The sequence below is a fragment of the Rhinolophus ferrumequinum genome, chromosome 5 (genome assembly GCF_004115265.2).
Source record: "Rhinolophus ferrumequinum isolate MPI-CBG mRhiFer1 chromosome 5, mRhiFer1_v1.p, whole genome shotgun sequence".
Lineage (NCBI taxonomy): Eukaryota > Metazoa > Chordata > Mammalia > Chiroptera > Rhinolophidae > Rhinolophus > Rhinolophus ferrumequinum.
The window spans coordinates 72,337,115-72,360,136 of NC_046288.1; the positions used below are offsets into that span (position 1 = coordinate 72,337,115).

The 23,022-nt window shown below is 39.2% G+C and overlaps 1 protein-coding gene across 4 annotated transcripts in view; it reads left to right on the forward strand.

Annotated features, from left to right (window-relative positions):
- PPARGC1A (PPARG coactivator 1 alpha) overlaps window positions 1-23,022 on the forward strand; it is a 628,607-nt gene that overhangs the window by 522,154 nt on the left and 83,431 nt on the right. For 3 of the 4 annotated variants that reach the window (XM_033106261.1, XM_033106263.1, XM_033106264.1), the window contains one exon: window positions 14,122-14,301. In XM_033106261.1, coding sequence (XP_032962152.1) covers window positions 14,122-14,301 — 180 coding nt within the window. Of the gene's footprint in view, window positions 1-8,777; window positions 8,984-14,121; window positions 14,302-23,022 lie in introns of those variants that run through there. The other variant, XM_033106262.1, reaches the window with a different exon arrangement.

A 23,022-nucleotide genomic window follows, 5' to 3' on the forward strand; every position in this document is an offset into this window, starting at 1 on the left:
CCACAAGAGAGCGCTGAGTTGGGAGTTCCCACTCGCTAGCTTTGTGTGGCCGTGCAAAAGGTTAGGTGTGGCTTATTTTTAGGTGCCCTACGTCGAAATGGATCTAGTAAGATGGATGATAGAAAGTCACACCTCAGGAGTTGGCAGAGATTTTTGTTTTGAAAAGAGGTAGGAAAAGAATCCTTTCTGATCAGCTGCTTGGGTCAAAGTATAACCTGGGCTCTTTAAAGAATAATAGAGCTTTTGGCCTGTATAAAAGGGAAACTCTTACAAACTGCCTTTTGGAGATTGTTTCACAGGCCCAGAAATCAAGCTTTCTAATGTTAATTTTCTTGTTGCCTCTTTCCTTGGATGCAGGAAAACGTGAAGTTAGCTATGCATGCCAGTGGGCACTCCTTGATCATCCAACATTGTATAAGAATAGCTAGTGGTTTAGCAAGGCCTGTCCTTACTGAGGTTTATCATTTATTTGGCCTGACGTGGCTTACTCCATTGTCACCGGTACTCCCTCTCCAAATTTTCTGTTGGGGAATTTAGTGTGCTTGTAGCTATTCACTCAGTCCTAACGTTATGTCTCCAAGCTGGGTGATATTAGATGGCTCTGAAGCACTGATGTACCTCCTGCTAAACAGAGTTGCATGGACAAAGAAAACAACTGGAAGAGAAAAACTCTGTAACTCCTAGTGATACATCAGCAATCTGTCCTGTGATGTGGCTTGGTTTAATACAGTTGCTAATGTTGCCGTGATAAACTATTTTAGGCATATGACCGTCTTTCCTCTCTCCACACCCTACAGTAATCGCTCAAATGATGCCCCTCAAATTAAAAAGAGGTCAGGTCTCCTTCTACCAAATATAATGAGCTTTTTATTGAAGGGGAGAGGAATGTAATGGCAGTGGGGAGCAAAATGCTTACTTCAAGTTCTTCTTTACCTAGATGTTATAGACCTTATTCCTATTGACAAAACCCTGAAGTTAGGAGCCATCCTCTCTTCCTAATCTTCTCTATCTGAGTAATATCATTTCTTTCTTGTTGTAAAAACCAAATCACATGTGAGTATATTAATTTCATCCATATGCAGGCATAAGTAAATAGTCACAATCACATTGGTTGCACACGTATGTTTTTCACCCTTATTTTGCAAGCAGGGGATTGGTCTTACACATGGCCTGTGCCACTTAATAGAATTAATGATAAACAAGATGAATGCTTGCTTTTTCTCTGGGGCAACTACCTGGGCTTTGTAAGAAACCCGCGTGTAGATGCCTGTCTTCTCACACCGATAAGTGCGGTTGAAAGGATTCTATTTCCTGAGTTCTCATGTGATCTTTTTCTGGAATGGTTAGGAAGTGAAATATGCTTATTGCATGGAAACTGATGCATCTGTGTTCTTTCAGCAAAGTTGAGCCCCCGTTAGCTTGCTTGTACCTCCTCCCTGATTTCCAGTGCCTTTTGTGCAATGGAACCTTTGGATTCACCCTGCACAAAGACATCTTCCCAAGTGGCCCGTCTCTGTCAAGGCAGACACATCATTGCATTTGAGAGTTGGCAGGGATCTTAGGTATAATTGAATCTGGCCATCTCCTTCGATAGATAAGGAAACTGAGGCTCAGAATCATTAAATGAGCTGCCCAGAGTTGAATTGTGGGCTAGTGACACATCTGAATGAGGACCCATGTTCTTTCTTTCATCCTTTTCCTTCCATTTGGGGCTAAATCAAGATCTACAAAGTCACTCTGCTTATCAGATAGACTTGAGCCTATGTAATCACTTTAAATCTCATGAGCTTGGCCTTGGTTCTAGCCTCATTATCCCTCTTCTCACAAAAATTCTTGACGGTCAAAATAATGGTCACCCAAGCGTATAGGAAGAGTGATTTGCAGGAAAGGCCCATGAAACTGCGAGAACGCTGACTGGAATAGGCTAATAGTGAAGCTTTTATGCCTGTGGACATAGCCTTTCATGGGCAAAGAGGGTGGGTTACCGTTCATGTGCTACTGGGGAGCCCCAAAGGTGCTTCTCGCCCAAGAACAGGGCTACAGTGTGACAGCATTTACACAGGTTGCTCCACATTTAGCAACAGACTGTGTTCCAGAAGTTCACTCGCAAGTTCACTGGCTTGAAACTTGGACTGCCTTTTCCTTATCTAGTCAATTTCAGTTGTCTCGGGTAGGAGCCACATTTCAAACCTCCCTTCCATTCGGCCTTCTCCGACTGCCTTTCCATTTCCCCAGTCGATGAAATCTCTTCTTGAGAAATTTTCTTAATAATTTAATCATGCCATTCTTAAAGCATTTACTGTTCCCTCCCCACCCCCACCCCTCTTGGCATGGGCTTTTCAAATCTGTTAGGTACTAGAAGGGAAGAAAAAAAAAATAGGACTAACAAATGGATGCTTTTGTATAAATAAATGAAATCCCCTAACCCTACCAAGGATAATTACATTTTCTTTCAAATGTAAAGTTTATTTAACTCAGTTGATGAAATTTCAAAGATGAGAAAGTGCAGACAGTAGTGGCGTCTGGGGGTCAGGGGTGTAGGCCTACCTCTGAGGCAAGATAATAGTAGTTGATACCTTCCCTCTGCCTATGATTCAGGGCTCAGAAGGGTTCTAAAGTGCCCACAGGGACGTCTCCCAGGGTTGCTCCTGAGCCTTGCATCCTGAGTGCAGTAGCTGATAGACTTGCAGTGATAGAGAGAAATGGCTTCCTTTTAAGTACATGAAGAATATTTGAGACTTATATCGAATGTCAGGGGCTCTATCGATTTTGCTACATTCCCCATATGTTAAGAAGGCATAGCCATAAGTCTGAATCTCTATGTCTTTTAAAAATGAATAATTCTTCTTCTTCTGAATATCAAAGTTATATAAATCTACCCTAGAAAATTTAAAAATGAGAGAAAGGCACATATATACACAAAGAAAATGTAAAAAGCACTCATAATGTCATCAGCCACTATTAACACCTTGTTATATAGTTTCCTTGTCCTCCTTCCTCTTCTTTCTTTCTCAGTGTATATATTTATATGTGCATTTGTTGTGATTATAGTTTTTACAAACATAATTTTAAACCTTAATATATTTTGAACATTTCTCATTATGCTATTATATATATTTTACAATAGTTTTAATGATATCGTTGAATATATAATGAATATATGTTTATGAAGAAATATACTGCTCTAGAATTTATTTAACTAGGCCATTACCGTTGGACATGTAAACTGCTTGCAAGTTTTCAGCAATGTAAATAACTGTAGCATTTCAGTAATGTAAATAATGTAGCATTGACTCACACCAACAGTCTTTCCACATATCTCTTTGTTAGTGCCTTAAGATGAATTTCTAGAGATAGAATTTCTGGGTTGATGGAGATGCCCATTTTAAACAAATTTGATAAATACCACCTGCTGATACTCTAGAAAAATGTGTGTCCATTTATAATCGTACCAGCAGCATTTAACATCTATTTTTGATTGAGCTGCTAAATGTGAAGTTCAGTCTTGGAAGTAGTCTTCTGGGTTGAGGAATTTTCTTCAAAAATCTTGTGTCTATTTGGGCTAGTGAATGGAAAGTTCGATTTTATAGAAGTCATCACAAAATTTAGCTTAGACTGTATGCTAATTGCTTCCTAAGATGTGAATTTGTTTTCTTTCTACATCACATTTTTAGGATATACATATAAGCTCTGCTGGAGTAAAATTCAGATATCAAAGCATTGGAAAAATTTACAACAACGAAAAAAAAGCAAACTGACCAAAACTCTTCCAAAGCTTTTCTGGTGGGATTTAAGAAAAATAAACAAACAAACAAACAAATGAAAACAAAAGCAAAAAACTTCATTTATTTATGTCTTCCACTTTGAGACTAGGTAGAAAACACAATTTTCTCCCCTAAAATCAAGAAAAATTCATCTCATTAGGACTCAAGCTCTAGAAATAAATACCAGAGGGAACTGTTTGACTAACAATTATTATTTCCAATTTAATAATTTGTGTGCCTCAATTTTCTCTGGCCCTCACTGATTTCAGTTAGAGGATAAAATATCTTTCTTGTAGTAAGTGAACTATTACGTTATTGAGGTTCAGTAGTACTTTAAATTTTTGATTAGTACCAAATTGAATAAAATAGGATGTGCTTTTTCTTTCAGTTTCAGTAAAGAAACATTGCTAAATAATCCTATTAAACATTTCTTGTCTAAATAATCAATAACTCACTGCATTATCGGTGAATTAACCTGAAATAATTAAGGTAAATGAAAATGTCTGTAGATGCACAAATACAGCAGGTAAGCATCAGACAAAATAAGATTTTAACCATCCTTTTTTTTATCTCTCATCTGTGGGCCTAATAAGCATACTTCTTGCTTTATGCTCAGATTAGTCCAATTGACTGCAACTCGGATTAATTTTCACGTTATTTTTTTGTTTTAATGTGCAAAATGCCAAGAGCAGATTTTGAGATCCACATTAAACTACAGGCTAACTCAGTCAGTTGCACAGGGCTGGTCTGCAGAAGGTTTTACCGGAGATAAGAGATTTGTTACTGAGATTGTCTATCACCTCTAGTTTATGAAAAATAAATACATAAATGGATGCTAGGAGGCATTAAAACTGTCCACTAACTCTCCTCTACTTGTTTCCCCAAAGGTGCTTTTGTGTAAAATAAGATTTGATTTTCGAGTGTTCATAGGCTAGAGGTTTTTGTTAATGGCTTGCCTTGTTACCCACTTTTGTGCCCTGCACAGCCTCAGATTTAAACACATCCTAGGGGCTCAGAGAGTCTGTGCTCAGAAACTGACTTGGAGAATCAGGATCCATTAGCTCCTCTAGACATTAAAAACAAGCAATTGGATGACTATTAGTAATGATTAACTTTAGAAAAATTAGCAATTCTGGGAGGACCCCTTTCTTTCCTGGAAGAATGCTCTAGACAGGCAGTATTCCCAGGAATGTTGATTTCCAGTTATATAAAGTTGCCTCAGGGGGTCTTTGCTATGCTTTTGATTGGGGAATAGATATTATTTTTATGTATGAAACTTTGCTTCTTCCTATAAGGGCTTTCAGGAGTCTGTAGGCTCATTTTATTTACTCTCAAAACCCTCGCTCTTCTTTTCCTTTGTTGTAAATGGGTACACAGACAATCTTCATTGCATAGTTTGGAGGATTAAATTGATTGAGATGTGGCATATTGGATGCTGATTTTAATGTCTAGCTCATGCAAGTTCTGCTGTATCCGTTTTCTTCTCTGCTTTTCTTTCTTGAAAAGTTTTAGCATTAAACTTATTCTACTATTGTTTATTGTAAGCTTACTAAAATGGGCAAAGATGTTTATACTAATAGCTCTTTATTTCTGAGTTCTCACCTGTGTACACTTATGACATAAAAATCAATTGTCTTTCTTATTGTCTGCTTGGGTATCTGAATCCTGGGCATTTGAGTTTGAGTATATTAAAGTTTTAGAAGTGGACAGTTGTCTGAAATGTGTATGGTGGGAAAGCCTTTTGTGTTGGGCAGGAGGAGGGAAGGAAGGCGAAATGTTACATATACTTGGTCAAATATTTTTGTTGTACAATTAAATTATTCTTTTGAAGGTTTATTTTCTCTCTTGTCATTAACTCTAAGGATAGACTCTACTGCCGCCACCAATGTAGGAGCTTCGGGGAATGTTAACTGAACCACTGAAGGGAGAAATTCCATCAGGGAGGAATCTAGGCTGTGTAGATATGGAACATTATGGGCCCTCAACAGATGTTAATAAATACCTTTTCCTATTGTTGAGACAAAATGGGGTTGATTCGGGTGTGAATTATAATGGTTAGTGAAAGGACCTTGTACCTAAAAAGGGTGTGTTTTAAGGAGAAGAATAATCTGGGTATTGAGCGAAGGGACATTTTTTTTTTCCATATCAAATTATTCTCTATTTTCAAAGGTTGTCATTCCCCCTAAAATTGTGAATTCCCTTGTGTTCATGTCATATGCCTTCTTGGCAATCCTTGCAATACATTGCTGTGGACACAGTAAGGTTTCAATAGATCCTTGTTGATTGAAACTAAACGTTTGGAAATCTTGGAGGCACAGTTGACGAAGGGGTGAAAGGAGGGTTGCAGGGCGGGAGGAAGAGAAACAGTCAAGACAGACACAGAATTAAATATAGAAACTGCCTGGGAAGCCAGAAAAGAGCAAGGTTGGTGAGCAACTAACAATTTATATTCTCCTGAGAAAAGAAACACACTGGACAGAAGAGAAATTTTAATCTGAAGAGCTAATTAAACAAATTATAAGACTTCTAAAACATCCCGCATCTTAAAATTGTAAATTTGATACTTAAAAAAAAATAGTGGAAAGTACTCTAATTTGTCCACAAATCCTATTTATATTTTAATTTGTACAGTAGTAGAAATTTGAGGGAAAATATACTATGCTGTAGTTTATAAATCACTTCAATGTTTTCATTTCTAACTAACCCTCTTTGTGATGGTGAGAAAAACAAAAACAACATATAAAACCACCTCTGGTTTCAGTGGATGTGCTGATTTGGTTAACAACAAGTGGAATTAAGTGGCAAAAAGACAAACAAGAAAACCCCAACAACCCACCAGGAGCAGTTTAAAATATCAAAAATAATACAAAATGTTCCAGTGTAAAGAACTTCCCTAAAAGGTGTGAAAAGGATTAAAAACAAACAAACAACAAACAAACAAAAACGTGTAATGGATGCCTAGCATTCGAGCACAATGAAAAATATCAGAATATCACGACACAAGGATCATGTGATAATAATGAATAAACATCAACCCTTCTTGGTCAAGTGACCAATATTATTTCACAGTTGACTGTGCTGAGGGGAGAGCCAATGACCTTTTCCCTGAATTTTAATAATTTACTGTAGTTTTACATTAAATCAGAATATAATTTCAAAGAAAATTAGTGTTTCTTTGTGGAGAGTGCAGAGTAATGCCACTGATTACATGCATAAAAGTCTTCCTGAGGTTGTATCTTCCTGTTCTTGCTTGATTTAGAAAATTAAAACTACAGTAATTTTCCACTATTTGTAAGAAGGAAAATGTGCCAGTGACATGTATCCAGCTAATTTAAAATGTCAAAGCTTTTGGCTATCTTTTTATCTCCAATAATGACAAACTGTCAATTTCATCACATTAGTCAGGAATTTACTAGCAACTTGTTGCAGATACCAGAGTAGAGAAATCTCTTATAATATATGTAGTCTGAAAGAAGAAGCAACCTGGTATTTTGGTTTTCTGGGTTTTTTTCTGTTGTTAGTTTTTCTTTCTCTCCCTTTAATATTTGAGCAACTTTATAATTAAAATATGTGTTAGAGCAAATTTCCATTTTTTCCTTTACAAAGAGAGGAACAGCAGAGAACAATTAAATTAACCTTAGTAAAAGAGGAGTTTAAGTTGACAGTGGTTTAAAAATTATTTTTAGATACCCGGGGAATTTTTTCAGATAACTCATTAAGCAAAATAATTGAGCTGATTTTAGAAGTATATTGGGCTTAAAATTTTATAAAAGCATATATGCATGAATATATATGTTTGAATATATATGAATATAGATGAACACACAAACACACAAACACACACACACACACACACACACACACACACACACGTGTACATTTCCCTGGAACTTGGAAGGGTTAAGTAAGAGCACTGTAGTGTTATGGTGTTTTTTGGTGGTATCTAGTATCTTGAGTTTGTTATGTATTCAATATGTAGTGTCATCATAAAACAGTTGCACCTGCATTAGCCCTCATTGTCTCAGGGTAGAAGCTGGGAAAAAAAAAATTAAAAAGCTCAAGAAATGAATATTTCTGCTAATAGCACGTTGGTATTTTTCCCTCACTCCACGGACATTCTTGATGTGGAACACAAACTGCACAACCCAGGGCACTAGGGTTGGAATCCCGTGTTTATTCAAAAATACACCCTAAGGCAGTTAGAGAGGAAATGCTACATGTATGAAAAAAAGGCAGCTGGGAACCTAAGCTGATCTGAGCACAGCAGCAGCAACTGTATTTACTAACACTTGTTTTCTGGGAGCCTGCGAGAAAAATGGAAATAATTAGAAGGGACCTGAAAGGATGGTATTTTGTTTCTTGTTCTCCTTACATGGAGCAAAGCTAAGTGCAGTGACACTTCAGGAGCTGGTGTTCCCTACTGCCAAGGGGACAGCCGATTTCTGGGTGGAGGAGTTTGTTTATATCTTAACAAATGCAGGTTGTTTTGTTGATAAAACAAGCAAAAACAAAACAAAACAAAACAAAAACCATGCCCCATTCTCTGCTTTCAAACACTTCTCCCAATTAGAAAATGTCTCATAAAAATGCATCATGTGATAAGCTCTTGCTTTAGTCCAAACCTAGCTAGAGCCCACTTGGAGGTCTTTAAAATTCTAGTCCTTAGGGAGTACACATTTTAGCTAAGAATATAGTAACTCTGTCGTGAAACAGGGAGATTTGCCACTTGCTTGTTTTGGAAGGAAAATAAATTAAAAAAAGATTGCAGGGGATTTTAGTTATTATATGGCCAGGGCTCCGTTCAGAGTCTGTGGCATTCAAAGCTGGATTTAATCTCAGCATGATGCTCAAAGCCTCCAAAAGTCCAAGTGTTTCCTTTCTTTCTTTCTTTCCGTTTTTTTTTTTTTTTTTTGAGCGTTACTTCACTGAGGCAGAGGGCTGCCTTTGAGTGACGTCACGAGTTTGAGCAGCAAGCTGCACAGGAGAAGGGAGGCTGGGTGAGTGACAGCCCAGCCTACTTTTTAATAGCTTTGTCATGTGACTGGGGACTGTAGTAAGACAGGTGCCTTCAGTTCACTCTCAGTAAGGGGCTGGTTGCCTGCATGAGTGTGTGCTCTGTGTCACTGTGGATTGGACTTGAAAAAGCTTGACTGGCGTCATTCAGGAGCTGGATGGCGTGGGACATGTGCAACCAGGACTCTGTATGGAGTGACATCGAGGTGAGCTGGGGCTGGGCTCGGCATTGCAGCCAGGACTGAAGCTTCCCTCCAGATTCAATTATTCCTGTAAAGGGGGAAGGGCTTGGGCGAGGAGAGGAGGTAGAAAAGTAGCCCGGGCAGGAAAGGAATCTTAATCTTATCTTAACTCCAATAAGTTTGCTATTTTAAGGTGGCTTTGAGATGCCTTGAGCAAATCAAAGCTTAGCTGCTGTCATCTGTATCTGTTGCAGTTGGAAACTCTTTCCATGTGCCTTTGGCTCTGTTTCTACTCATATGCAATATTTATGCTCTAAGATATTGATATGAATCAGAAGCTGAAGTCTTTCCAGTGGTGTTTAGTGGCCTGGTTGGAAAAATGCCATCTCTATTTATAATAAGATGAAGATAAAAATATTAAAATGGATGTGCTCAAATAGAGTCAGTTTTGATTCTAGTCTAGTATTTTTTTTTTTTTTTTCTGTGTCTCTGTGTTCATTAGACAGAGAACTCACAAAATCCTAAATAATCCTGCTGGGCTCTTTTAGATTGCTTTTCCTACAGAACACAAAACAACGAAGCTGATTCCTTTAAAACTCCTCTATGTGGTTGAAAGATTTGGCCAGCAAATAGAAAGAAAATATATACATATATATGCCTTACAGTGCAAGGTTTTCCATTAGCGTCAGTGGCAGGGAAGCCAATGGTTAAATCTCGCTGTACCACGGAGAGCTGCCTGAAGCCGGAGAGAGAATAGAGTTTATGCAGGACTGTGTGTGGAGCTGCTCGCTGCTTGTGTAAAAATAGACGGCAATACATCAATCCCACAGTCTCTGCTGGCTACAATTCATACCGGGGGAAAAAAGCAAGCCGTTTGCTCCTAATCTCTGGAGTCTCCAGTGACTAGCTAGGGGACGAGGAACTAGCATGTTTGCATTCTGCACACTGCAATGTTCTCGGAAAGTTTGGGCAACTTGGGAAACAAGTGAAACTTTCTGTGGACGCTGGTGAGATGGACCCGAATTGAAGTGCATGGGGGATCTGAGCTGCTAACAATGAACCTGGCAAAGGACTGCGAGGGCTTCCTCTGGGTAGCTGGGGGCACGTAGGGTAAGGGGGAGGATTGAGTGCTACACGTGATTTGATTAAATAAGATGTCCGTGAGGTGCAGAGATACACATCTAAAGTGAAAATAATTTGGCCAAGGCCGGCTGCGAGTGCATTTTTCCTATCTAGCCAGGCATGCCCTGGATTCTTAACTCTTTGCTGTGTTTGCAAATGTTGGCTCAGTTTGCCCTGTCTTGCCTTGGCAGATCGTATTTGCGGATTGTAATTGTTCTTGTTTTGATTTCTCGGTAAAACGGAATGGATATGGATAATTCATAATATGTAGCTATTATGAGTCAGGGTTATAAGTGGCTTCAAAGTCCTGATTGTCTTCGAGTAGCTGGTGTGTCCTATGGGTGGTTGTCTGGATGGCACCGTGGGTCTCAGCTGCTGTAGTTTCATTTTTCTATCATGTATTATTCCTGATGCTGCTAGGAGTTGATTGAGGAACTAGATCTTATGGAAATATGACACATTTATTTTAATCATTGGAATTCCTTGTAGTCATTTTCAAATAAGCATCAGAACCATTTAGAACAGAGGCCCTTTTATTTTTGTCTGAAGGAGGTGAGGTCTCGGGCTAATTGTCCAGCCTGAGATTGAGCTGTCGGTTGGCTGAGACTGGCCCGTGGTTTCTCTGTTGCATGGTAGGCAGCAAGCTGCTAGAAGCCCTGACTTCGCGGCGGCAGCTCTGGGGATCACCACCGCCAGTCTAAAATATTACGAGCAGCAGGTAGCGTAGGCAGCTTTCATTTTTTTGAATCATTAATGTTTGCTGTCATCCTAAAACGTATTATGCCCTTTTGCACATAATGACAGGACAGCACATTGGTTAATAAAGGCCGGTATCACTATAGCTACTCAGAGTCCCCCGTGTTTCACAGTTTAATGATGGTGATGTACAATAAGGTTACTTAGATTGATAGAGACGACTCACATGACATACACTCCGCTAAGACGGCCATTCTTATCTGCCCCCCGCCCCCACTCGCTTTCCTGTCTTGACTAATTTTTTTTTAAGAAGATGCTTTTTTTTTTGCATTAATATAATTAATGTGGCCAAGTCCACTCTTTCTTCTCTCTCTCTTTAAAATTTACCATCAATGGCACAAAAACCTCCAAAAGGTTAATGGAGTATTATACTTAATTATAATGATTCATTATCATCAGTGCAGTTAAGCTAATTTATTGTCTGCTCCTTAACTAAGAGAAAAGTCTGTTGGGGTGAAATAGCATACAATAATTATCCTTTTGTGTTTAGTGACTGCTGTATCCTTTTAAATCTTATTATGAAATTAAGGCTATGGTTGTGAAATAGCTGTCATAGTTGCAAAGAAGCCGGAGAATGTGGGTCTGTAACTGCCATAAAGCACACCTGTTACAGATGTATAGGGAAGCAGTAAATATCAGCATGGCAGATGAGGACACATACATGGCCTGGCCTGCTAAGTCTGGCATCATCCAAAGGCCAAATATAAATGAATATCAGGAACACTTGTTACCAGTAATGTGTTTTAGATTATCAGGATAATGCCACATTCAGAAGCACTAGTTTTATTAGCATGGAAGAGCACATGCACATTTTCAACCATAACAGAGGAGCAAAAAGGAGAGAGAAAGAGAGAGAAAGGAAAACAAACAGGTGAATTACAGCACCGTAAAATACACACACACAAAAGATCCGATCTTTTCAATGGTTTTCAAAAGTTACTTTAAAACATGTATTTAGGAAAGGTTAAAGGATTTTGAACTAGCCATGCCTAGAGAGGGCAGTTAAGAGAGAGACAGCAGGGAGTTGGTCACTGGTTGGTAGTCAGCATTCCAAAACACGGTTTCTAAGTTATGCTTTGCACAGCAGAGACTTCAGGCAGATGTAGAGATCTGCAGTTTTCTAACTTTTATTTTTTGTTGTTGCTTTTGTTATTTATCCTTTTTTTTTTTTAAAGGACTATCCCCCAGTGAAATCCCAGTGTTTTTTGCACCACTGATAAAGTTATCCCCTTATCTCTGCATTGGGTCTGCGGTGGAAGAGTTAACACCGTGTGTTTGTGCTTGGAGGATGAGCAGTGTGGACAAGTTGGAGACTGGGAAGTGTTACACCCAAAACAAAACATGAACATTGTGCCAGCATAAAATCTCTTCGGCCCAGCCTCCTCTTACTTACAAACCTAGTCAAGTATACGGATCTGTAACTGGGCTAACTCGGATAATAAAAAGGGAAAGACCAATACAAATGATAAGCAAAGAGTTTAGATGGAGAGGATTGCCCTTTCTTTGCATTGCCTCTCTGCCTGCCAGCTGGGACCTCACTGGGGCCTGGTGGTCTTAGGGAAGAACTGCAGGGATTTTCAGGCTCCTCCCAGCCTCCCCTTACCAACTGCTGACTCCTAGCCAGGACCTACTTCCCAGTGTGGTGCCTAGGATCACGCTGCTGCATATGACCCGTGTAATACAGCCTGCCAGCGATGACAGGGGTGCTGGAGAACACTATCTGCAGAAAACTTATTTTATTCAAAATCTAAATGTCAAGCAGATACTCGCTTTTATGCCCAACGGCTGCCTGGATGTGAACAAGCCCACAGTATCTCTCCTGATCCTGGAAGGTAGGGCCATGCAGGTGCCACTTCAGAACGTGTGCCCGCTGATTTAGATACCTTGGCGCGCAGGTGGATGAAGTCCTGCGTCTCTGACATCACCAGACCCTGTGGTAGGAAGTTTCTGCAGGGTTCTTCACAGTATGCAGTGAGGAGTCAGCAGTCAGACAGCCAGATCAAGGATAGAGGACCACCTTTTTGGTAAGGGGGTCCACTTTCCTCAAAAAGCCACACTGTTTCGGAGTTCAAAGACCACCTGTTGCCTTCAAGGAGGTGAAAGACAATGCCAGTCTGTGATAGCCTTAGTGACAAGCAGCTCAGTCGCAGTAGAGGGTATTTTAAACCTCTCAGTATATTGAAATCATTTTTAAAACGCCAAAGAAAAGTAGTTCCTTCGAATTCACTTATAGCATAGTTTAGGAATACATAAATGATGAAAAAATATAGCTGTGGTATGTTATAGTGGGTTTTCTTTCCAGACCCCAGGTGATCTCACACACACACACACACACACACACACACACGCACGCACGCACGCACGCACGCACGCACCACACACACACACACAGAAATAAACACGAACCTTTTGCCAGAATTAAATCTCTTCGGCCCAGCCTCCTCTTACTTACAAACCTAGTCATGTATACGGATCTGTAATTGGGCTAATTCGGACACACACACACACACACACACACACGCACACACAAGACTTGCATGTTACATATAGTGAAAAATATAAAAATCATTTAGAAAAAATATGATTTTTGCCCTTCATCATTTTGACCTATGTTGAGATGAAGTTCAGAAGTTCATGAAGTCAAGTAAAAGATTTAAATAACAATTCAAGAGAACCATGGACAAGTTAAAGGACTTTGCCTCATTAGTTGCTAAATGAATTATATGGATTATAACGGTTAAAATGAGCATAAGTGGAGAAAGTTTTCCTAGTAAAGTTCTTATGTTCTGTTTTCCATTTAGCAGTTGTTTATTTTGTCTGTTATGTGTGATGGTAATTCCAAGGTAAAATCAAATTTATATCCCTCCCTCAAAGGGATTATATTCTTAAAGGTGGAGGGAAATTTTGCGTGTAGTTAACCAGAAAACGATTTGAAACTCGGTGGGTGCTAACTATCAAAGAGGTACAAACAAATCCAGTTGATTTCTAACTGGAAGAATCAGAGAAGGCTCATGGAAGCATGACATTTACCATGGATCTGGAGGTAGAATTTGGGATCAAATGGATCAGGCAAAGTATCCTTTGGGAGCAAAGTAAGTTAAAGAATTTAGGATTTTTTTCTGGTGACTAAAACCCTGGAAACCAGCTTTGGTGATACCGTTGAATTAACCAGGCTTAATTCCTATCACATGCTATTGCAGTTTAATACATTCCTGAAGTTAATGACAGGTTTTTTTTTTTTGTTTTTTTTTTTTTTCTTTTTCCTTTTTCCCTGCCTCCTGCAGTGTGCTGCTTTGGTTGGTGAAGACCAGCCTCTTTGCCCAGATCTTCCTGAACTTGACCTTTCTGAACTAGACGTGAACGACTTGGATACAGATAGTTTTCTGGGTGGACTCAAGTGGTGCAGTGACCAATCAGAAATAATATCCAATCAGTACAACAATGAGCCTTCAAACATATTTGAGGTAAGGACACCCGTGGGTAAAAATTAATTTCTCATTGAACTTGGCTTGGGCTGGACTAACATGGTTATTGGCCTGAAAGCATAATGGGTTCTTCCTTTGCTGTCCTCAAAAGACTTTTTATCACAGTTAGGCACTTCCTATTTTGTGAAAAACACTGTTTGGAAAACAAATGGATTTTTTTTTTTTTTTTTTTTTTTTTTTAGAATTAAGGGGCTAAGGACCCACAACAGAGTGCATTAAACTGTGTTGAAATACTAAGGGATTGTGAAAGAATTAGTGACTAGGAAGAACAAAAGTCTAAACCTGTTTATCCCTATTTCCCACAGAAAATGGTGCCTAATATAAATTAATGTAAAAGAAGCCATTTCTTTTTAACCAAGGGGTTCGATGTCCACCTTTATTTGTTTTACACAGTAGGTGAGCAATTTATTATTATTGTTATTATTATTATATTTTTGATCCATACCTCTCATTTCTATATATCATGAAAACTTCAAACCCAAATACTCTAATACTTACTTATGAACTAGTCAAAAATTATTTCTCTTTCAGTAGTGAGAATTATCTCTCAGGCTCTACACTGATATAAGCCTATCCTATAATAAACAATATTAATCTATTCCTGTTAAACTGTTATTTTGAGGGGGGAGGAGTTGTTTCTCACATGATCAGAACTCATTTACTCAAAAATAAATATTTTCTTAGAGGGACAAACACTAAGTGAGTATTCTGTCAAGTGAATTAAGTAAAGGTTGCCAAATCAACCTCGTTTTCAGTATCAAAATCACCAATACCACCATCATCATGTAACATTTTGCACCTACTATGTGCCAGGCTCCCTTACAAAGAACTTTAAATGTATTTTTCTATCCACCAGCAGAGATATTTCTTATACTTCAATGTTATTTGGTTGAAATTTCAAGTCATTAATAAAGCCAATTTGATAATATTTATTGAGTTTTCCCAGCACCCAGCACATACAAAAAAATACACTGAATAAATGTTTATTGAGTCATTAAGAAAACTAATTTTACAATATTTACTGAGTGTTTCTGGCAACCAGCACATAGAAGGTGTTGAATAGTGCTTGATGAATAATGAGTGAATGATGAGTATAGTAATGTTAATCCCAATAATAGTAATAACAAAATAGCCAACATTTTGGAAGACTTGTGCATTATGTGTATCATTTTACACATCCGTCAACACAGCCTACTGTTTAGGTACTAGTATTTCCATTTTGTTTTTACATATGCAGACAGTGAGCCTCAGAGAGGTTAAGTGATTTTCCTCAAGTCACACAGTTAACAAATAAAGACCTGGGATTTGAACCCACAATGTATCTGACTTTCAAAGTCGATATCATTGATAAAAATAGAGTAACGGTGAATTTGGGTGACAGCCATCCTTTACAAAGACATATCAAGCTTCTCCTTTGCTCAATATATTTAAAAATAGAACAGAATCTTTTTTCTTTCAGTGTTGGTTGACATGGAAGCAGGGATAGCTGGTCAGCTGGGGTGGCTGTAGGTTCTGCCGACGGCTGAGGTTTTATAATACGTCTGGAGCATTATGTGTGTCTTAGGGGAGTGCTTAAGGTAGTGGAGGTAGGGCTGGGGAGAAGGAATACGGTGGAGGAAATGCTGAAGGTTTGTGGTTAGTTATACTTTCTCAGGCTTCTCAGCCGGGTCTTAGAAAGTTCATGTGAGGACTTGGCTGGTTAGAACTGGTAAATTGAACATTCCTCATTCCGTACACTTGTCAGGTTACAGGCCCATTTTAAGTCATGCTGCATTAAATAAACAGTACTTTTGAAAATGTCCATCTCTATAGACCTCTTATCTAAAGATCGGCTATTCCATATTGGGTGAATGCCATGCATTTTACAGGTGATGGTTAGGGAATAAATAAAAGGTGGGGAGAGATGGCATGGTAGCCAGTCTCGCCCTGGTGGACTGATTTCAAAAGAGACAGCTTTCTCCATGAACTTGTGTCTCCACATTTCGTGCTGCAGCACCTTCATGAGGTAATTCTGATTTATACCTTTGGGAGACTAGTTCAGCAACTAGTTAGTTATCTGTAGATGCTTAATCTCCACAAAACACCCCTTTTTGTTTCCCTATGTAACTTTCTACTACTGATCGAATTGTTTTCAATGCTCTAAAATACAAGGTTCATTTATTTTAATCTTTCATTAGGTCATTTTAAACCAGGTTCTCAACCGAAGGCAATTTTGCTCCCCAGGGGACATTTAGCAATGTCTGGAGATAGGTTTTATTGCTAGGTCTGGGGCAGAGGGATACTACTGGCATTTAGTGAGTGGAAAGCAGGGATACTGCTAAATATTCTATAACACCCAGGACAGCTTCGCACCACAAAGAACTCTTTGGCCCCACGTGACAAAGGTGCTAAGGTTGAGAATTTGGTATTAAGAAAAATGAAAACAAAGAAACAAGCAAACGAAAAACCAGTCACCTTTATAAAACATTAAAGATGAATTGGTCAGATTTCTGAGAGAAAATACAGGTAAGTTATAGGATGTGAAGAATCAGAAGCCACATTAAAATTATCGAGATGCTCTGGGCCTCGGGGTTGATATGTCAGGAATTCTCTGAGTGACAGACAGCAGAAGTAACTGTTTAGGTAAATCCCCATAACAGTTTTCTCTGATGCCACAAAACCCATTCTTCTTTGTCGATGCAAAGGGTAAGGCCATATGTGTCAACACCGTTAAAAACAGCAGCAGCTTCCTCAGTATTTGCATACAGTCAAGATGCCTCTACTCTTTGCCCTCTAGAGCTCAATTCAGACATCTTTTTCTCTAACAGGAAAAAAATTAATAAATAAACGAAGTGTGTTTTGAGCACGTTAGGTGGAACTCTAAAAGGGTGACTTCCCCCATGAAAAGAAGGTCCGTAGGCAACAAAACAACCCTGGAATGGCCACAGTTTTGTGTTGCTTCCACCAAAGCTGCATGTTCGTGGTCATTCCCCAGAGCCTATGCCTTTAATCCTTCACAGTGGACTTCAACCTGTGCTCACGTTCTTCCAGTCTCAAAACACTGCCTCATCACATTTGTGAAGGCCTTGTACTTGAGCAAGCCAAACAGTCACGGTCTCTGCCACCTCTGATCTGCCAATAACAAGCATTATCTACCTCAGATTCCCAGAATAAAATAAGGCACCGATGGTTAAACCCTTCTTCCTGACTCACTGATGACCCCGCTGGAAATGGGCCACGGGATTTCTGAATTCTAATCAAAGCAGAAAGAAAAGGGAGTATTTACAGCTACAGATAGCAGACCAGGCCATTAAAATGCTGGGAGTAAATAGAAATTTCTTCCTTTTGCCTCTTCCATACGTTTGCATCTAAGTTTAATTTTTATGTAACTTTAGAAGGAAAAAAAAATGAAACCAAATGTCGCAGTTTTGGAAAGAGTTAAATTCCTAAGTGGGGAACAAGGTGTGCCAACACACAATTGTACACGCTGGTTGAGTAACTGGACACACACACAGCGATTTCTGCTTGCACAACCTATGTTTGGATGTATAAGTGCACGTGATCAGGTATGATTCAGAAGCCACTTAGAAAAACAGGACACCGGTCCTATAGGTACGGCCTCCAGTGTGTGATCCATGTGTCAGGAAAACAGGATACTGCCCCGGACTGGCTAGTAGCAAGATTTATGTTTCAGAATATTGCAACATAACTTCCTTCCCTGTGTTGCCTTTGTGCTTTGTTTGAAGGAGGAGAATAAAGGACTGTTTTTACAGCGTGGCAATGTGTAAAGATGGGTGGCATGGCGTTAGTTGAAATTGCACGCTGCCCCTCCTGAGTCACCGTGGGCCACTTTATCCCTGCTATAGTTTAACCTCTGCTTTAATGGGCATCTTTCATTCATTCATTCGTCTGTTACTTAAGCATGCAGCTACTCAGGGTTCTTGAGAACATGGCGAATAAGAATGTAGTTGTCTCTAGGTCATTTCTCATAATATGTTCTGAAGCCTGCCTCTGCTAATGGGGAGAGAAGGGTTCACAGCTGTAGCAGATACTCACGTTGGGTAATTACTCGAACTCTCAGTAAGGTCTGATACTGTGAACTTTTATAGGAGAAAAGGAAGGGGGAAGCAGTATCCTGTTATCTGTCCGTGAGGTATGTTACTGTATGCTACCAAGGGAATGGTGTTGAGTTTTCAAGAAAATTTGATCATTCTGATGATAATATAGATTTTACATTTCTTCTCTTGACTTCCAGTCCTTTTTTTTTTTTCTAGAGTGGGCATATATTATGTACTTATCAAAAATTTAAAGAAACAATCTTAGCTATTCAGTGGTCTGTGCACATTTTGGGAGCCAGGAACCTGCTTGTCTTATTTACTGAAGTTTGCCTAGACATTTTCTTAAAGAAACAGAAGAAAGTCAGTGCACAATAAGTATCTGCAGCGTAATGGATAAGTTGACCATCATGTATTTATTGATGGTGTGGACTGCATTAGCTAATGTGACGACTACATAGAAAGCACACAAAAGTTCTGTTTCCTAAAGAAAGAAGTTGGGGAGGCCAAATGAAGTAATATGAAAACAGTTAGTGAACAGTGCAAGACTGTGTGTGTTCATACATATTAGCAATTGCAAAACAAAGTGAGACTGTATGTTCATGTATGCATAGGGTTATTTATATACTTTGCATATATATTAGCAACTAGGAAACATTGCAAGACTGTGTGTATGCATATATACTCTGTGTGTGTGTGCGTGTATGTGTGTGTGTATCCTAGCTAAGGAGGGATTCAGCAAGAATAATGTCCCCGAAGTTGATAAGAGAGTAAGAGTGAAGTGTTTTTATAGAGGGAGTAAGGAAGTGAGGAGCTTGGTTTGCTCAAAGTAAAATATATGGTAACAGGAACACAGGAGTAGTTGTAAATTTGGATTTAGGGTGGGTACAAAATTATGGCTTGCCATGAGAACCCAGTTGGAAGTGTTTCGAGTTTACATGGTAGAAATTAGGTGTCATTAGAGATTGTTTTTTTAAGCAGCAGGGCGATGTAATGGGGATGGTATTTAGTAGTGACAATTCTGGTAGCTGTAAGAACTATGGACAAGCAGGGGAAATTCGACAGCAGGTCCAGCCACATTCTAAACCCTATGGGATGCAGGTGCAGGGAAGAGACAAGGTGACAGCAGAAGGGATGGTGTTCAGGGAAGTCCAGGGGACTTGAAACACCTTGAAGGAAAATTCCATCAGCCCTGATGAATATGAGGTTAGAGAGGGAAGTGGCAGACATGCTAATTTACAAATGTTCCAAAGAGAATCCGAACTTCATGGATAACTTTCTGGTTACCTTTCTGCTCACCTTTTGGAGCTGAAGTACTTTCTTAGATTTGCGAGTCATTTTACAAAGGGACTCTCCATCTCCCTGCTGCCTTAGAGGCAGAACATATTTAACCCAATGCACAAATGTACATGGTGTCTGCTTTTCCTCACTTGTCTCCTTGGAGGAAATTCTGCAGCCTTCCATGGTAATGAATCCCTGCTTCTGACTGTGCCTGTGGTCAGCCAGACTTTTCTATGAATGGCAAACCTCTTGGAATTTTAACAAAACAAATAGAGGAAGAAAAAAATGTGAGTAAAAACCATCTCACCTTAATTTAATCGTCAGGAGAATAAATCCTCCTTTGTTATAGTGGAGAGAACTGAATTAATTTACAATAACTGCTTTTTCAAGATTTCTGGAGTTTCCAATTTGCAATCAATCAATGTTTGTCATTTAAATTAAATTTACGGCCCACCACCAGATTTTTGCCACACTTGGTAATGACACTTATGGAGAACATAGACTTCAAGTAGGAAAATAATAGCCATTTAAGTGGGGAGATAATTGGCTGTAACATAAGAACATTGAAGAATGTTGAAACTCATGGAGACTTATGGGGTATTTTAAAAATTTATGTTGTACTTATCTTTGCATTTGTAGTCTACCACAAAATTCCAAATCCTGGGTATAAATCAGTTAAATCATGGAGAGTCACAAATCAGGAAGCAACAATCTGACCCAGCCTTTGCACTGCTTTAGTTTCAATGTCTGCTGTCGGGTTATCTTGCAGCGTCTAAACAGTTTGTGTGTGTGTGTGTGTGTGTGTGTGTGTGTGTGTGTGTTCATCTACACACCTGAGTTAAAGACTGTTTTAGACTTCTTGGCTTGATAACATCTGCCTTATCTTGGGAACATCTGGTTTATCACCCTATTTCTTCTCCGCCATTATGCTGACCACTGGAAAAATATGGTTCAGGAGTTCTGACCCACGGGGCTATGTCTGTTGGCATCGACCCCTACGAATAAATAGCAAGTCACAGGATGCTGGTTACATGACCGTCTTTCACTAATTCCAGCTTTCCCGGTGGTTGCTTTTGTGAATATAGGTTGTTGGCTGCTGTTTTTCATGGAAGGCCATCAGTTCTTAGCTATTTGCAATTGGAAAAGGGAGAATCTATGTTTACTTAGGCCTAATGCTTGCAAAACATACCATTTTGTGTTTTGGGGCCTAGCTAGAGGCCAACTCTTTTATTTCAGATACTCTGGGCACCCCGAGAAGTAGGTAAGCTATTTTATGGGCCTATCTTCGGCTTTTCCCACCTCCTGGACTCTCAAGTGGGTCCTTTAAATAAAATTTACTCCATGTGGATCTCTTTGAAGTCAGAAAAGTGGAGACCCACATTTTCAAGGAGGAAAACTTTGAGAGGAAAAAGTGGTTCATTGTCTCCTGGCTATACCTCAGAGATATTAGTCTAGGTTAAAGTAATCAAGACTCAGGATGCTGCATGGGACAAACTGTCTGTTTGTATAGTAACTATGTGTGCTTGTGCAGGAACCTTATACATATGCTGTGTCTATTTGTCCACGTCCCCTAACTATATATGCAATGTCGTCGAAACACAGCCCAGCAGATGGCTCACCTCCGAATGAGATCAACACACAAAGCAGATAAAAAGATGAACAGTAAAGAGCGTCTTCAAATGGTTTCCACTGCTCTCTACCCCAGACTTTATATTTTTTACAAGGTTAATTTGTCCCTGTGATTATGTGCCTATTCTTTTAGCAGTGAAAACTTTTATTGTGGGTTTTATAAAACGAATTGCGGGTGATGTAAAACAATTTTGTAAGGACCATTTTTTTCCTTCCTCTTTAACCTCTCAGGTTACTTTCCAGACTGTGTGCGCTGAGGTATAGTTTGAAAGCAAAGCTGGATACTGTGTTTGACTGTAGCCTGCCAAAGATGCTGAATTGCAAGCAGCTAGAATGAGAGCAAGGGAAAATGGGAAGAGAGATACACAATGAAATACACATTCATATTTTTGACCAGGGCAAAATTTTACGAAGACAAATGACTTCTTATTCATTACACCATTTGTGCCAAAATGACGATAGGAGATACTTTTATGCCTTTTCTCTTCCAAAATAATATCATAATTTGCATAGTTTCAGATTCTAAACACTAATACTTTGTACACCTGCCCATCTCTTTTACTACTGCAAGTTATTTATTCAAGGTTTACAGCAGGATGGATTAATGAATTACCAGGTCTTGCCTACAATGACTTGGCCTGACTTCTAAACAACTATCGTTCCTTTTCTTTCCTTTTCCTTTCCTTTCCTTTCCTTTTCTTTCCTTTCCTTTCCTTTCCTTTCCTTTCCTTTCCTTTCCTTTCCTTTCCTTTCCTTTCCTTTCCTTTCCTTTCTCTTCCCCTTTCCCCCTTCCGCCTTCTGCCTTCCCCCTTCCCCCTTCTCTTCCCTTCCCTTTCCTTCCCTTCCCTTCCCTTCCCTTCCATTCCTCTTTTTCCTTTCTGGCCAGTCTTGTGATTGGTATTAATGGGCTCCGGAGACCAAGCCACCTATGGAGTTTTTTCGCCCTCCCCAGAAGCAGCTTTGTTAAGTATTTCTCCTACTTTTTCATCTCTCCCAAACTGCTCAGAGGCAGTCAGTTCAAGGAGGTATGAGCAGGCTGGGAGGGCAGTGAGGAGGGAGGAGACTCAGTCACCAAATACTTGGTGGCCAATGCCCTTCCCTGTGCCACATCAGCATGATTTCTCAGAGCCCTTCAGCACAATCGAGTTTAGAGTGGGTTCGTCACAGAAGAGGCAGAGCTGGAGCTCTGAACTTGGAAGGAAAGCCTCAGAGCTATTTGCAAAGTGCTGGTGCTTAGTGAATACTAAATTACATTTAGGAAATAGTCTACTGCTACCAGTTATACTTCATTTTTATTCTTGACACAGACACCTAAATCAGAGAACAGTAACATTTCAGAGATTATAGAAGCAGTTTGGGTATGTTCCAACACTATAATAGGATCAGAATTTTAAGGCCTTTTGTATTATTACCAATAGTCACTTAGTTTCTACTGCAGTGTACTTTGTAGGGAATTACAGCTTTTACTAAAAAGATTAAAATGCTATTATGCAAATGATTGCAGTATGTTATTATGTTTACAAATTAACATCCATGGCTCAACACACAAATTAACTAACTATTTTATCTATGTTATTAAGGATTTAATAAAGTAACTGTTAATAAAAATGGGTAGCTTGGAACACTTAACAGGAAACAATTGTGATTTAACACAGAACTCGAGCATTGCGTTTAATGTTCTAGGTGATATAGTGGTAAAATAAAGTTGAGCAAAGCCCGTAGAGGAACTGGGGCAGTGGGAACTACAGAGCTGCCT